General features: G+C 31.3%; 2 protein-coding genes across 2 annotated transcripts; both read right to left on the bottom strand.

Moving 5' to 3' along the window:
- Positions 1-10,864: 10,864 nt before the first annotated feature.
- Positions 10,865-12,554, bottom strand: LOC127070321 (torsin-1A-like). Its single transcript, XM_051008126.1, has 3 exons — positions 12,016-12,554; positions 11,660-11,925; positions 10,865-11,587 (listed from the first exon to the last, which is right to left on the bottom strand). The coding sequence occupies exons 1-3, from the start codon at positions 12,194-12,196 to the stop codon at positions 11,030-11,032; spliced, it is 1,005 nt and encodes a 334-aa protein (XP_050864083.1). The 5' UTR covers positions 12,197-12,554; the 3' UTR covers positions 10,865-11,029.
- A 431-nt stretch (positions 12,555-12,985) lies between these two features.
- On the bottom strand, positions 12,986-17,394 carry LOC127070314 (protein yellow-like). Its single transcript, XM_051008113.1, has 6 exons — positions 17,176-17,394; positions 15,176-15,439; positions 14,882-15,081; positions 14,575-14,782; positions 13,933-14,268; positions 12,986-13,331 (listed from the first exon to the last, which is right to left on the bottom strand). The coding sequence occupies exons 2-6, from the start codon at positions 15,432-15,434 to the stop codon at positions 13,141-13,143; spliced, it is 1,194 nt and encodes a 397-aa protein (XP_050864070.1). The 5' UTR covers positions 15,435-15,439; positions 17,176-17,394; the 3' UTR covers positions 12,986-13,140.
- Between the last annotated feature and the right edge of the window lie 328 nt (positions 17,395-17,722).

A 17,722-nucleotide genomic window follows, 5' to 3' on the forward strand; every position in this document is an offset into this window, starting at 1 on the left:
CACCAATTGGTTACATCGATTGCTCGATTACGTTGATTTTCGTTAACCGTAGTAAGTAGATATTGTTCATATATTCGTGGATCTAAGAAAAGTTTTTCAACTCGTCACATATTGACATAATCGTAGGTATGTGATCGATAACCCAGACGATAATTCGTGTTTTTTTATTTTCAAAATTTTGCTTACACATTTGCGTACATTTCACTCTTGATAGAGAATAAATATTTTTCATATAATCAAAATTAAAAGAAGTCTACATATTGTTGTACGTCTTAACCACCGAAGTGAATTTAGCTTTCAAGGGGCTGAGGCGTTACAAATTTGTTTGGCCCGATTAAAATTAATCAACCAAAGTTCATCCAAATGATGAAGAGATATATTCAATGCTCAAATTTAATTCTAGTCGATTAATAGTACGGACCGCCGAACTATTCGATATAGTTCGATCATAATACAGACTATCTCAACTGTCTATAAATCTGCCAATGGTTTTATTCTCGGGTAAAAGAATTTTTTTTATTGCAAGCTTACAATGACAAATTATTATATTTTATGATTAAATAAGACCATATTCTCATGAATATTATGTTTATTTTAATGATAAAAATGATAAAAATGAAATTACCAATAACAAAACTGTTAAATTTTCGATAAGAAAATTACGAAAAATTGCAGAAGAAAAAAACAACATATTGTAAAAACTGCAATAGACAGTTGCATTTTTATTTAGATATACTGTTTTAATAAACTTCATCGTAAAATTTAAGTTTTGTCCAATATTATATTTCTCAATTTTTACATCAACGAAAACGAGTTAATTGGTCACAAATATTCGAAATAATACTTTATATGTACATTATAAATACAAATACTCTTTATTCGCATTTCCATTATTCTATTTGTAAATGAAATGAAAATGATTAATAATAATTATTAATTGTTGCATAACGCACGTTTTACTTTTCATTATCTAATTATCTGCATTATTAAACGTTTTTTATTAGATTCCATTGAACTTACCTATATAGTAATTAATTTATAAATATCGTAGCGACGGCCATCGGTGACAAACGTGAATCCACGTGAGAAAACGATCAATGATCACTAGTGATCATCGTAGTAATAATAATAATGGATCATTTCTTTTAAACGGAAAAAAAATTTTCCAGAAGTTGTAAGGGTTAAAGTACATAATACAAAGTATCATAATGCATATCGACGAAGAGAAGACTATATACGAATCTCGGAAAGTTAAGGAGAAGACGGGGGCATAACGGTACTGCGTGACAGTGTCTCCTAAATATTCAAGCGAAGCGGGCACCTAAAACTTGGCAGCTTTATCTCGGCATTACTCGAAAATTTATTCATATATAATGAACGTGTGAATAATGTAGGAGGTTAACCCCTTGTTCCGCGCCTACAAAAGCCTACACCAGGAAACTGGGAAGTTGAATACTGCGAGGAGGAGATGGAAGAGTAAGAAGTAACAAACGCGGTACCAGATTATATTTAACAGCCTGGGTGGGGTCTTTAGATCGGGGGTGGAATATATTTTCCATGAAATTATGGAGAGATACAAGGGAATTAAGCGTACCATATTTGATTATTACCCTTTTAATCTGACTACGGGTCGGACATTTTCCGAAATGAAAATCGTTCTCTGTATTATCTTCTTTTGTATGAGAAAAAGAGGTCAAAATATATAAGTAACTATTCGCTTTGGTTCTACCAGTTCTTTCGTTATTTTATCAATTATCAGGAACAAGAGAAAGAGAGAGAGAGAGAGAGAGAAAGAAGAAAAGAATGAATAAAAGATGCAAAAGAAAGAATATGTTGGAAAATACGTTAATAGACTTCTTCGATGATACGAATAACATTGAATCGTCATTTTACTTTATAATTAGTTCGTACGATCGAAGGAAGGAGGATTTCTATGTTCGAGACGTCCAATTCTGATTTCTCTCTCTCGCTGAAAGTCATAGCAAAGTTTTCCTCGTGAAAATTTGAAAGAGTACGGAAGAGTGTGTAGCCAAATAAGAACGTTTTGCCTTTGTTTAAGTAGAGTAGAGAACTTTTGTTACGAAGAATTCTCCCTCGAATTTTCTCCATAGATTTATGATTTAATATCGTAGCGATCGGAGAAAAGTAAGAACGTGAAAAAACTTGATCCTCTTGATCAAAAAAAGAATATCCGATGAAAAAGAAAAATCGTTTCTTCTTAGGTGAGTACCTAGAGTTAATAATAAAAGTATATAGTAAATATTTACAATTGTTTTACGATCTGACCAAAGAAAACATAAAGAATACGTCAAGACAATCTCTTTCTGCCTTATATAAACCATTAAGCGTATAATGGGTTGTAAGAGGGTGCCGAAATAAATCCGTTTCCGATACCCTTTGTAATTTGAGATGATCGGCTTGCTTCGAGCGTATCGGGACTCCGGTTCACTGTCACACGTGTCACCAGAAGTAGCGGTGATCTGCGATGTATTTCAGTGGGTGAAAAAGGTTCACGGGAAGGACAGTTCAAGTAGATTCTGAAAGAAAACGAACGAAGGGACGATGCTCCTGGGAGGAAGAAAAATATCTACGTGGTCGCTTCGATCTTTAGACAAAAACGAGACATAACTTTCAAACTGAAAACGCAATATCTAAGTAGATTCCTATGTATCTTAATATATTACAGAAAGATTACAAATACATCGTGTTTTATATTATGCGTATATTATGTATGGTTATTATTATTATTATTATAAATTAGTATTAACAATTTTGATTATAATTAGTAACAGATGATAATTTCGAGCGAACTTGATATTTTTAACTGTACACCTAAACCATCTAATAATGTATATATATTTTTATAAAATTATCTACATTAGAAATAATATAAGAAACATTATAAGGAAGAAAAAGTTTGATTCGCAATATGTTAAGATTTTCTTATATTCTTCAATTGTATTACGAAAATTGTTTTATCTATTATGTTCGACAAATTATAACAAATACTTTCTGGTTTGAAAGATCTGCATAAGTTGAAATTGCAAGATAACAAATATGAAATGATTATCGGAGTAATCTTTCGAATGAAAAAGAAGAAGAAAAAGAAAGAAAACAAAAATAAACAAAAAGGAAAACGGATACGACTTAAAGCAACTTTCAAAGGTGAAGGAGGAAGGGCGATGCCCTTGGGAGAAAGAAAAATACGTGCTGGAACTGATGTACAGACGTAAAATATAACCGTATGTGTAATTGTGAATCTAATCTGTAGTGAAATCTATTAATGGATTTCGATCGATTTCCATCAAAATGTCAAAAATTGAAAATCTTGCCATTAATTCGAAATAAAGGAATAATCGTTGTGAGAAAAACTTCAAATCGAAGATTATAAATTAACAATAACATAATTTGCGTAATATATGTTATTCAAAATAAATATGATATACCTAATATATATATATATATAATATGAATAATAATAAATAATAAATAATAGGTTTTAATACTTTTTTTAAATAATAATAAATAATGGGAGTTTTAATACTTTTGAGTACTTTTCAGTAAAATATAACAAAATATAAACAGATAATATCTCAATTGCTAACTTCGATCTGATTTGTTATATAAGAAGGTAAAGGTCGGTCTCTGTTTGGCTTTTTGTTTTCTTTTTTTTTTAACAATACATATACATGAGTCACTGGAGTCAAATAATCCTTAGTTTAACACAAACCGTCGGTATAGTAAGTATACTTTATGAACAAGAATATAATTTGTTCTTTCATCTTCTACAATCACAAACGTAATAAACCTAATATATTAATAATTAGATCTACAAAAAAGTTCGATCCGCTTAATATATGATTATATATATATGACATTTTTTAATAAGATTAACAAAACTTTTACGACAGATTTATTTACATGTAATATATACGTAATATATATATATACTTTTTTGTATCACTAGCGCATAGTTATATTTATCATCTACTTTCGTTTATAATTATTTAAATTAACAATACCTGATTCGTTTGATAAAGTATCACGCATTAATTCGAATTCGAGTATTTACATTCCTTTCTACCAGCGATTTACATACAACGAAAACAACCGATGGTATTCAACTTAGAATAATTCAAGAAGATGCGAAGATTTTTGTTACTAGCAGGTTCACGCGTATTACGTCAGGGTAGAGAACGAAAGAGAAGAAAGAAAGAAAAATGAGATGAAGAGAGAAAGAAAGAGAAAAAGAAAGAAAGAAAAAGAAGCTCGGAGTGATCTGCGACGCGATCGTGTACATAAAACGGGGCAACCTAAGAAGCAATTCAAGTATATTCGGAAGAAAAAGGAAGGAGGAATGGTGCTCTAGGGAGGAAGAAGAACAGTACGTGGCTCACCACGAGGTAGGGAGTTGGGGACATAATGTTCGAGGATGGAGAGGGGTAGGAGAAAGGGGATGAGAGCTGCACAGATCGACGCAGTGCTTGCTAATGGACGTCCATTTCACGTCAAAGATACGTCTACTTATCAGCTTAATAACCGCGCATGAAAAATCAGAGAGAGAGAGAGAGAGAGAAAGAGAGAGAGAGAGAGAGAGAGAGAGCTGACATGACGATGCATTAAAATGACAAGAACAAAGGAAAATGTTCGCCAAAGAGTTTATAAAAATGTAAACAATATTTCTTTTATATAAAACAAACTTTCGAGAATATTATTTACAATTTCGAAATAGAACCTATCTTTTTTTCTTGGCATTGTCTATCTCTGTCTCCTTTATATTCACTCTTCGACCTCTTTCGTATCGAACCTGTTTTTTCCAAAAATTGCGATTGTCCTCTCTCTTAGTCGTCAGAATCGTTATCGATGTAAACATTTCATTCATATAAACACGTATTATCGGCAAAGATTTCTCTACTTTTAAGAAATACGATTGATGACCCAGAAAAAGCTTCGAAAGGGGTTAAAACCCTTTAGGAAAGCGATCGATGACGAAGACGAGGAAAGATGATCGAAAAGGGAAAGGTACGAGAAAGAGAGAAAAAGTCGAACCGAGATTCTCTGAAAGAAGAAGAAGAAGAAGAAGAAGAAGTAAAAGAAGAAAAAGGAAAAGAAAAAGAAAAAGAGAAAGAAAAAGAAGAAATCGTTCCGACGGAGGGAAGAAAGTTGGAGGAAGGCCGCGCGGATGCTGCCTGCGCGCTTCTCCATTTTGTCTTAACGCGGTGTATGCGGTTGCTAGGCAACAGCCCTTACGCTCCATTCATTTATAATTCAGCAGCCAATGCGGGCCACGCGGGCCCGCACCCTCGCTCAGTCATTCGGCTCCGCTCGGCTCTGAAACGCTCGAACGGCAAACCTCCGCACCTACGCACCGCACGAACGCACCGCATGCACGCACGCACGCACGCACCTACGCACGCACGCAACCAAGCACGCACGTACTCACGCATATTCCTTCCTTTTCCACCACCATTCCATCTCCCTACCAGTCGACCAGTTCGTTTTCCTCCCTTCCAGCTTTTCTACTCCCTTCTCCGTTGCCATCGACTATGTGTGTCTCTTTCTAACCCACTTGTCCTTCTATCTATTTCTATCTCTCTTTCTTTCTCTCTTTCTCTCTCATTGCAACTTCGTATATAGAGAGATATACCTTGGTACTCCTCACGCACGCGCCCTTCACGCTTTCACCCTTTCCTTCTTTTACGTTTCTACTTTCTAGCCCTGGGCTTCTTCTTCGTCTTCTTCTTCTTCTTCTTCTTCTTTCTCTCGACTTGGAGGATTAATCGCCTTCCTACTTTCTACATGACTGCATATTTTCTTTTCTTTTGCTTCTTTTCCTTCCTCGGGTAATAATTAACGAATTCTGTCTTAAACACATGAGTTCTTTGTAGATTCCAATGAAATTTGATATATTGTTGAACGAATTCAATCGACTTAGTAAAAGATAATGTATGTCAAGTTTGTGTGGATTTTATTCCCGTTTCAAGTACAACAGAGATAAGATCGTGATTAAGAATGTTCTTAATGGTTTAGATATATTCTTCTTTGTCGTATGCGGAGGATGGTCAATCTCTAGTTGGAAAATACTTTAATTCGGGCGTCAATAGACGTATTACAGTGTATCGCTAACCCCATCTCTCTTTTTTTCTTTCCCTCTCTCTCTCGCTCTCTCTCTCTCTATATATATATATCTTTATATATATCATATATATATATATATATCATATATATATATATATATATATATATATATATATATATATATCTTTCTCGATGTCTCCCTTCCCGCCCTTTTGAGGCTCCCTTTAACCCATCCCTTCGAGCACAGCGAGCTACCACGGCATGAGAGGCAACGAACGAAGCGAGGACTCGCCGTCCCCAGCTCGCTCGCCTCATGCCATATTCATGGTTCATTATCATAGCGAATCATGGCCCATCAGCTTTTGATTGTCCGCCAGCGTTGTTAGTCCTAACTAATGCGACTGCAGTGACCACGATACGCCGAGAGCCTTGCTACGAATATCACGAAGAAGAAGGATATTTCAGGAAGAAAATTTTCTTCGATTTGAAAAAAAGTATTTTCAGTTTTTCGGAGAGTACGAAATCTTTCTTATACGAGAATTTCTGACGATAACTTTCATTGGGATTAGCAATTGGGATTAATGGGTAAGAAGGGTCTTGTATGGTTTCCCTTAGGTTGTTTCGTAAATGGAAATTTCAGAATTTTGGTATCCGAAAGGGAAACGTTTTGAGCGCTTTCGCTATGGCGATACCTATAGATAATGTGCGAAGTCGCTCGGTTAGACGGCCCTAACTTAGTTGACACCTTGGACGGACGGCAAACGACCTTTTCCTCTCTGTCTCCCATCGCTGCACCTTGACTCTTGCTCGACCACAGTTTCGCATTAAGTATTCACGTTGAACCCAATTTGCGTGCAAGGAGCATTCTAGGAAAGTGAATCGGCTCTTCCGCGACAATTTTGAAACGAAGAATTTTCCACAAAATTTTATCCTCCTTTCTTCATTGATAACAATCGAAGAAATTTTTATTTTTATGCACGCGTAATTTCTTGCATTTTAATCGAACGAACGAATTTCAGTCGATGTAATTTAGATCGTAATGTGTTTGACAACTACATTAAAGACTATCATCGATGAAATTTCAATCGAAAAAAGTGAGAAACACAAAGCGGAGTGTATAAAGTATAATAAATTTATTATTCTATTTATTGCGATACTTCACTTGCTGTTTGTAATTATTCTAAAAGAATTAATTTCTAGGTGTAATTTTTATCTGATATCAGATAATAATACAAACGTTTATGTAATTGCATTTCTTTTTCTTATTGATTCCAAAAATGAAAGATAATGTCAATATTGCAAATGAAATTTCATGCACGATGTTGTTAATATGATTCTTTTTAACGATAATTTTTAAGCATTAAAAAGACTCGATCGATGAATATTTTTTTATTTTATTATTAATGCAATTTTTTATTTTTTAATCATTTAATCGTATACTTTCACGATGCCTGCGAACGAATAAATTAGTTTTAATAATAATCTGAAAATATTTTTAATTGAATCGAATTTCGTTAAAGAAAAGTATCTCGTAGGTTAAAACCGATTTCTGATGGGAGAGGGATCCACAGGCAGATTTCTCCGATCTCATCCCACTCGAGCCGCCACTCGAAGGACATCCCTAATGGGAACAGGCACTAGCTCGGGATGGGTTGACAATCCTCTAATTACTTTAAAGTAGTTTTCAATTCCCCGAGAAGAGCGTCAGGCTTATCGAAGGGGAATTCAATGCGACGTTTGAAAAATCTTTTAAATCGAATTCGATTCGAGCAATGTTGTGCATTTCGACGATTCTAAAATATATTTGAGGGTCTTTAAATTGTAAACAAAAGACAAAAAACATTTATAAATAAGTATAAAAAGGATTTAATTGAATGTCCCGACAACGTTCATTCTCTTTCCGGAATAACTTTTCTCGCATAAAGAAAAAGAGAGTATGTGTGTGTGTGTGAGAGAGAGAGAGAGAGAGAGATAGAGAAAGAGCATCGTATAAATTCATGTTTAACAGGGGCATAAAGGTGTGACAAGAAATGAGTAGCGAGACCTTGACTTAAATGGAGGCGAGCGTACGGGTAGTTGCCGGTGCTCGTTGATTATTTATTCAAAGGGTATTACGGGCTCCACTAATTATAATTTATATCATGGCAGTAACAACATCACATCGACCGTACCAGAACATCATAGAAGATGGCAAGTGGTATTCGAACGTTGAGTAAACTTTGAAAACAATACTAAATGAATCGAAAGAAATGAAAGAAAAAAGAAAATAATGGTATATAAGGAAACGAAGAATGATCTAAGATCAATCGAAATAAGTATTAAAGGTATAAGAATATCTTTCGAGTTGGGATATCCGGCATAGTTTTGAACGATTTGAAAATTGGTTCCGGTCATATAGAAAGGTGATTTCGATCGTGGCACACGAAAGTAGACACGGAGGATGTGACAGGCACGAGAGCCAGAAGCATGTACGGCCAATCAGCGGTTTTTCCTAGACTGCCTGTCATTCAGTCAGCCAAGTGGAAGGACAGGAACGGCTTGTGGTTCGGCTTTGGCATTATTCATTATGCAGCTCACAACACGCCGTCACCTGCCACCGCAGTCCTGCATAGACACAGCCGCTGTGCTAGCATTGACCGCATACGTGTACTATACGTGTGGTCTGTCTCCGTTTTCTGTGTGTCTCTGTGACACCAGCAAGATAACGGAACGTGTCTTTCTAAGCCTATGTTAAAGAGAATCACGACCGAGAAAGAGAAATAAAGAGATAGTAAAATCCACTCCAATGTTTTCCAACCGCTTTCTATTTATGGCACAACGATGAAACATTTCTTAAGCCAATACTCGAACCGAGTCATTCATTATCGATAACCATCGAGAGCAACGATATCGTCGCGACTCACAACTCGTTCCTACGAGAGAAACGTGTCAAATTCTTTCGGTTTAAGACTTTAAATAAGAATTATAAAAGAGTATATTCTAAGGATAATACTGTTTTCTTTTTTGTAATCAAAAAACGATCTTCTTTGTTCTTTTGTTTTTTTTTTTAAGAACGACACTATCGACGTTACGATGTATGTTACATACTGATTGTTTTCAATTCATCTCTATCGACGATCGATCTTATCGAAAAATATCTTGACTCGGTCCAACACCGTCACAAGGATACAGATAGGGTCTGGATTGGTGAATGGGACGGTGATAATAGGGATGAACATGACTCGTATCCAAAAAGCATCTTTTACATTGACTGACAGGCTAGTAGCAATATGTTTATACTAGACTGATAATGAATTCATGGTGCTCGCTATGCCACTGGGTGAGCTATTTGTGAACAGGTTGCAACGAGCATTACGGATCGGATCGCACAGATGCTCTTTTGTCGGCAGATGAGTGAGAGCCCTTGGGATGACGCCGGATGATATCGGATCTGTCGGGGTCGAAGTAAGAATCGGAGGGAGGAAAATCGGTTGAATCCCGAGATCATATACATATGTACACGTCTACGTACGTACGTATAAACTTCTCTGCGTGTGTAGTACATATACGCGTATATGTGAGAGCACGTTACGCAGCCGGGTGATCCCACGGGTCCCAACGGAGTACCATCCGTGGGGCTTAATGACAATTCTGACTATTCTATACCGCTCAAACGCTCGTTTGCGCTTGTTTCTATGTATTATTATGATGGTTTATACTTAAGCGGCTCTATCATACTAATTCATACGTTTTCAAAAGAAACATGCTCTCTCTTTCTTTCTCTCGATCTTCGAATCTACGACTCTTGTATTTTTTTTTAAATTTCTTTAGAAATTTTCTTGTTTTATCGGCGTATGGAAAGCTTGTGTTTATTTTATTCCGTATGATGTATTTCAAACATCGGTGACATTCTCGTAACACTCTCAAAAAATATTATCGCTTTTTAAAGGTAGTTCCGTAAGTTCCAAATACTTTAAGGTAAATTGAACGTTTCCCTGTAATCTATGGTGTTTATCCGTTATGTGGAGCCACTGTACGATCTTATGTGATTGATTAAAAAATAATAAAAATATTTTCAAAAATTTTGTTTTGGAAAAATTTTTAAATATCAATGACTTCTCAAGAAATATTATAATTTCTATTAAAAAATAAAAATGATGTACGTTTATCGAAAAAGTGTTAAATGCGCTTTTCTTAACATATATTAGCGAGCGAAGATAATACAGTTTTGTTTAAAGACTGATATATTGTGTTACCCTCCAATTACTTTTATTATCGACGAATGTTAAATTCTCTTTTCTAAATGCACTGTCGGTATGGGTTATATCGATGATAAAGAAACTTGTGACTTTAAGAAAGAGGAATTTTGAAAAAGATGATTGGTGAGATATCTAGCAACGTAATATTGAAGTAATAGCGAAGAAATGTGATTTCTATTATTTTTTTTTCTATCATAAAAAAATTAAAATTGTTTTTTTCTTGTGTTTTTGATGAAGCTTGACTAATCATAGAAAGGATATAAAAGTATTTTATCTATAAAAGAATTTAAGATAAGAGAAATATAAATAATATAAAAGAATTTCTACGAAACTCTAGCGACATATATAATACTGAAAGTATTATAGTAAGTATTAAGTAATGAAAAAATGTACTGAAGAAATGTGATTTTAATTATTTTTTCGTTTAATTATAAAAAGTAATAAAACTTATTTCTTGTGATTAGTTTTAATAATAAGCATGATTAGTAAATGTAAAAAATATCCTCTTGTATTTATATTCTTTATGTTCTAAATAATAGACAACTTCAAAGATTTTAAATTCTTTTTTATTGCTTATGCTATGAAGTTAATCAATTTAATGTATGCGTACAAATTTCTAAATTATGATAGTTAAATTTATCAAGTATAATATTTATTCAATTACAAAGAAGTATTTTTAGTAGAAATGTTGAAATAAAGATAATAAATAACAATTATTTTATAGAATATATGATAGTAGCTATTTTTTGTTCTATTCTTTTACAACCAGATTTCGAATACAAGTTATGAGGTGGAGGATCAAATGTCATATGCGACAAAGCTTCGTCTATCATTTCTGTAGTTGGTTCGACGTTTCTTTTTTTGAATGCCATTTTTGCACAATTTTTAACATGTTCCTCTTCTAGTGGAAGAAAAGGAATATAATGATCAATAACACTAGTTTCTATAGTATCGCTAAGATGAAATCCTCCTTTTTCATTGAATGCCCCGATAGATATTAAGTTTTCAAAATCTTGAAGCTTAGTATCGTCTCTGCTTATACCCTTTTCCCAAAGATTTAATAATCGTTGCACAATTTGTCTACTACCGGTGTTAGATAAAAATATAAAAATTGCCTTATTTGTATCTCCTTTTGTTGACCATGTATTATAATCCAAAAAAGGTACAAGAACATTTAATACTCCTTCAGGCATTTTATCTACTTCGTCAAAAACGAATAAAGATTGTGGACAATCTTCTAATGCATTTTTGATCTTAGACTGCAGTAACATCTATATTTTACAAATTACTTTTATTTATTTAATAACTAATCATATTAGAATATTGATATTAATTTTATTTACCTTATATATTTCAACCTGCTCTTTTAATGGAAATTCAATTCTACCATTAAAGAAATGGAAATATTTACTTTCTATACCTTTTTTATACAAGGATTCTGCAATAAACTTTGCAACATAATTTTTGCCAGTTCCTGGCGTGCCATGAAAACTGAACGATAATGCTTTTCCTTGATCACGTTGATTTAAATAACCACGTAAAGCGTTCATTATTGTTTTATAAGCAATATGCTGTCCATACAACTTGTTTTTCAACAGTTTCTCAAGTTCTAAAAAAGATTATGCATATAGGAAGGTCAAAATAAAGAACTTTTCTTAATGTTATTTTTATAATTTGTAAAAATAAATAATATACTTACTTTGCAAATCAAGATAAATATAGTCGTCATTACAACATTCATGATATTTACAATGTACGTATTGATAGTAATAAACTCCCAAACTACTAAGACCAACAGCACCTGCCATTGTTGTTAACAATTCACAGGATACTAAAGTAAGGCAACATGTTAACAAAATAATATATAATATTACATTCATGTTAAATGAAGATTAATTTATTAACTTGTACTATAAAATTCTCTTAATAATTGTTTTTAAAAATATAATTATTCGTTTTAGAAATTCACTTATATTTAAGAATTAAGTATTCTTGTTTTAAAACGTGTTCATTCTAAATTATTATACAGTTTCGTTAACGGTATATAAAACTAACAGATACAAAGAGTGGAGATCGAAAATTCAGAAGATTCAATAAAAAATGCAGGTGGTAGAAGAGTGTATTAAGATTGAAACACTCGTAAGATGGCGCTAGTAGATCGCACAGTCGGTATATATGTACATCTGCTTTATGGACACTGCTTTATTGAACTTAAATGAATAAGAACATATTTCAGTATTTTATAAATAATTATGATTAAATTAAATAATTTTAATTAATAAGTAATTATAATAGCAAAAGAGAGTATTATTATATAATATATAGCAAGTATAATTAATTAATTAATAAAAATTGATAAAAAATTTTTAAGAAACGCAGAATTTCCATTGTTTGCAATACGATTCGAGATTGATTATATTATACAAATACATGATTATAGACTATTATATAGAAATTTATTTATAAGACATTTATTAAATGATATCATGAAACGTCAGTATTTATAATCGTACATATTATTCATAAAAATAGATCATTTATACAGAAAAATATCATAGATCAAATGAAATATGCAAATGTTTCAATTATAAATTTTTAAATTAATATTTCATTAATGTATGTATGCACGTTATTAATAATTATAGATATTAATAAATACAAAAAGACAATATAAAATCAAAGTTGAATTTATTATTCCTTCATATTAAAGTTCAGCTACTTAATTTATATATAATTAAGTATAATTAAGTATTTTATGCATATCGTATAATAATTGAAATAAATAAAAAATATAGATTTATTTCAATTTAGATAGCATCATAATTCAAGTTTTACAACGTTTGTATAATGAATCCAAAGAAGCTACAGTAATGAAATAATTACTGTCTTTCTTACTTAAATCAGAGTGTTCAAATCTGGGTAGATTGTCAGAGAGTACGTACAATTTTCTCGAATCATAATCGATGGCTAAATCATTGGGATAAACCATTGTCTCGTTGTTTTGGCCTACCAGAACTGAAAGAAAAAATAATTATCTACTATTACGTGAGCAGCAGTAAATAGCTCTCGTTTAAACGTAAAAAAAATATTTTACTATATATCATTGATGATTGGTACTCCAAGACTTCTAAGAAAAATCTTATATAACAAAGAATTAAAATAGTGTATGTAAATCTATATATACATATGGATCTTAATTTTCTATACTACGAAACATTGTAATTTTTTTAATACGAACATAAAATCGACGTCTCCAATCAATTTATTCATGCGATTATCATTTATTGACCATTAATCTTATAGTCATTAATTCCATTAGTCATAAATCCTATAATCTATCTATTTTTATATCGAAGATAATAATTATCATTAATAATATTAAGAAATGTAAATCCTTTGGAATAAATTATTAATCCTACCAAAAAATTCCGTTCGTTCTGTTTACTTATTTAATTTTTTTTTTTAAATAATTGCTCGTTAAACGAACAAAACATTTTGATAACATTATTTATGTATTAGCATTTATCAAGTGTGTCGATAATATTCGTGTATATAAATTTTCTTTTTCTCAAACAAATAATTATAAATATAATTTATATATTTTGAGTGTACTTACCAAACGTTTCTGGAGTTAATTTCACGTTGGTATTCCAACAGCCTATTCCATTCTTTTGTATTTGTGTGAAATAAGCGATTTCAGTTTCCTGATCAATGACCGACGAAGGTCCTTGACTCTTTGGTCCTTTGTCTCCAGCAACGTGGAATGCATGGTAATTATTTGATAGAATTAACATGTCGTCTTGCAAAACCTCAGTAGACACATAGAATTCTGTTATTCCAGACATAGCGTGAAAGTAAAGAGTCCTATATCCGTCATCTTGAAACGGAGTCAAGGCAAGCCCAAAGACTCCATCGGTCCATTGAAAATTATAACCGCTAATATTGTAATCACCTGTGAAGAAATACAAAAATGATTCTTATTTCTTTCTTTATATCTTTTCTTTTTTCTACGATTTTACATTGCACTCGATTTTTATTTAATTTTCTATAAATCTAATTTTTGTGATGTTTAAAAAAAATTATATAATGTAAAAAATTTATAGTATGATATAATGTGAATATTTTTATTTATATAATAAAATGAGACATAACACACGCACATATATATATATATATATATATATATATATATATATATATACGAGTATTGGATTTTGAAGTTACATATTATGGAACGTTAAATTACACAATTCCTCACCTTGTAACGGATCGAAGTAAAAGTAATTGTGTTCGATTCTCCAAGAATTATTCTTGGCCCAACTGTAAACTACCAAACCGTATGCTGAAAAATCTGAAAGATAAGCGTAAGCATCTTCACAGGCATCAGGTTTTACGTCTACGATGAGGTCAGCTATAAAGGAATTCTGTTTTTGATCGGAATCCTTTAAAGTGTATTTCCGGATGATCTATTTCGAAAATAATATTACATTATAGTAATAAACACATTTCTTATAATCTGTATTTCGTTATTACGTCAAATCAATACGTATGAATAGATTACTAACCTTGTCTGTTTTTAAATCAATCACTATGATTCTGACAGGTTGTAAGACCGTAGTATTGCCATAAATATCGCTTATTCCTGTATCGATGCCCCAAAGACGATTACATTCATCGACTCTAACACGAAAAATGTTTACTATACTGTCCGGTGAATGTATATCGTTAGTTTCAAAATTAGGATACGGATTCAAGCTCGGTGATTCTATAAATAATGAATTATTTTTTATATTATTTTTCGTATTTTTTTTTCTTATTATATGACTTTATTTACATTTTTTTCTTATTTCACAACTTACCATTGGTGTCGTTCATCCATACGTAATTTAAATTAGACACCACACCATTCCTCCATCTAGGAACAGTAATTATCATTCTATCTTGCGAAACTGCCAGACCCAGAGGTAAATTATTTTTTTCTATGTAATTTCCTGATTCGACGTATGCTTTTCTAATGGTTTCATTCGGAAAATTAAAATTCAATTGTTGCCAAGAATAGAGTTTATTGAAGGTTTCACCATTGGCAACTGCCAGTAATGATAATAATAAAATATACATTTTACCTGGAATCAAAAAAAGAATGATGATTTAGAAAAATTAAAGGCAATCTTTAAAACATTTTTATTTGATTAATTAACTTTGAATTCGTGGTTAGCGAACAAATTATAAATGGTTCTCGAAAATAATTTTCTTAAAAGTTATGTTAATTCTCTTGTAAAGTATGATCTCTTATAAAGTAGGTAACATTAATTTAGTGTACATCAAATCGTTCAGTGTACCGAATGTGAAAGTGTTTGACTTCCTTGTTATACATCTGATTTGAAAGGTACACTACACTTTCTCTCTTCTAAAAATGTTAACAACATTGATTTCTGTGACGTCATGTTTCATTGGTTCGTAGTACGCGATGTTTAAATATAAAAAAAAAAAAAAAAAAAAAATAAAAGAACTTGAGAACAAAATTGTTGTTTACGTCTCTGCAAAAAGTATTTCGTAATATCGAAATTTAAATCTTGATAACTCACGTTGCTTTTACCATCACATAAATAATTAATTATATAAGTTCGTGGAATGTAATAGAAACTTTACTATATACTAAAGATTTACTATATACAAGCTTAACAGTATTAAGAGTCATTTAGAAATGTCCACATGGTTAGAAGGCTCGAAAATAGAGGAAGGTTATTTTTGATTTTAGAAATTATATTTATTTTAAACAGAAATTTTAAGCATTGTTTTTTTTCAATGCTTCTATTAAAAATATCATTTTCTAATTGTTAGAATAATTATTATTTTTTTAATTCTAAAACAGTTGGAATGATTAATAATTATTTCTTGTTTTTTTTTTGTTTTTTTTACAATCTCGATACACTATAATTTACATTATAACATCAAGGAGTGTAATTTAACGTTCTCTTTTTTAATTCTTTATTTTAGCTAAAAAACATTGTGAAAATTGTAATAAAATTTATCAAAAAAATTCTTTACGTATTTTTAAAGCAAAAGAAAAAAGATACATTTATATGATATTCTTGAATAAATTATTTAAAAAAATGATTATTGAATCAAGAGCTAGAAAGAAAATGATAAATCTTATTAAGTTTTAGTTCGGCCACGCGTGTTATATATATATATTTTCATGAACATGTTTCATGAGTATTGGCAAATTCTCTTGTAGATATTCTACGTTTTATAAAAACTCCTTTATGTTATGAAGAGGAAATTCGTAGGCAGATGCAGAACGAAATGAGGAGTAATAAACTGGTTTAAAGCTTTTCGAATATATATATATATATACACTTTGAAGACCATGAATGTCTCATTTTTTTTCATATTTCTTCACAGTGGAGAATTTCAAAATAATAAAGTTATTTAAGAGATTCAATACGTCTTTTGTTTTTTTATGTGACAGTTTGTAAAAATTTGTAAAAATATTAAATTTATTAAAAATATTAAATTAAAAACATTAAGAGTAAAAATAAATTGCGTTACGAAACAAAAGTTCATAGAAACTTGTGGACATTTCATTAATTTTGTTTTTATACTTTTTTCAATTTTTTCAACACTGAAAACGAATAAATGAATAATTTCGGAATTAATGTTTATTAATTATTCTATCTGTTTAATTGAATAACCAAACGAAAATTATTTATGAATTTCGTATATGAAATACTATCTTACGTGAATGATATATAACAGAGATATGAATTAATAGAAATTTTTTTTATAAATGTCGAAATCGGTTTATTTTTTTCAAGATCTATAAATTATGGTAAATTGGTAGACGGACTATACTCACCGTTTGGTAGCGAAGAACTGGTCTTCCAGAGAACGGTACAAGGTGGAATGGCTGTATAGTACGACGAGTAGTCCTATATAAGCAGGAGACATAATTGTAGTATGTGTCGATGTATGTGTTTACTACGAAAACGTGTGTAAGTTACGAACGATCTTATCAATGCGTCACTTCGAGAAGCATATAATTGAGATAGTAATGAATGAAGCAATTAAATTATTTCCACAATTTTCTATATTTGATGATATATTTGTTAGTAATTTAAAAAATGTTTTTACCCTTTTCTATGAAAAACATAAAGTGGAAAAAAAAAGAGAAAAAGCTTATTAGATTATGAGATATTAAAAGAGCGTGTAAAATTATTCAGATTATTAATTTAAAACCGGAAGTGTATTTAGTATCATATTTGATACATTACTTTCATTTCATATTAGCATCTTCCATAAATGAGCGCACCTATGTCACGCGATAAGTGTTGATATCACATGCTTTTATAAAGTAGATAACGTGCTACTATTTCGTTTCAATTTGTTTTGAAAAATTATAAACA

The sequence above is a fragment of the Vespula vulgaris genome, chromosome 1 (genome assembly GCF_905475345.1).
Source record: "Vespula vulgaris chromosome 1, iyVesVulg1.1, whole genome shotgun sequence".
NCBI classification, from domain to species: Eukaryota; Metazoa; Arthropoda; class Insecta; order Hymenoptera; family Vespidae; genus Vespula; species Vespula vulgaris.

What these genes read in the sequence shown, in the direction of transcription:
- LOC127070321 (XM_051008126.1), bottom strand. Translation starts at nt 12,196, where the DNA reads ATGAATGTAATATTATATATTATTTTGTTAACATGTTGCCTTACTTTA. An exon ending in TATTTATCTTGATTTGCAAA is followed by an intron (nt 11,926 to 12,015) that starts GTAAGTATATTA and finishes AATCTTTTTTAG; the next exon opens with AACTTGAGAAACTGTTGAAA. An exon ending in AGCAGGTTGAAATATATAAG is followed by an intron (nt 11,588 to 11,659) that starts GTAAATAAAATT and finishes TGTAAAATATAG; the next exon opens with ATGTTACTGCAGTCTAAGAT.
- LOC127070314 (XM_051008113.1), bottom strand. Translation starts at nt 15,434, where the DNA reads ATGTATATTTTATTATTATCATTACTGGCAGTTGCCAATGGTGAAACC. An exon ending in ATGGATGAACGACACCAATG is followed by an intron (nt 15,082 to 15,175) that starts GTAAGTTGTGAA and finishes CATTATTTATAG; the next exon opens with AATCACCGAGCTTGAATCCG. An exon ending in TTGATTTAAAAACAGACAAG is followed by an intron (nt 14,783 to 14,881) that starts GTTAGTAATCTA and finishes TTTTCGAAATAG; the next exon opens with ATCATCCGGAAATACACTTT.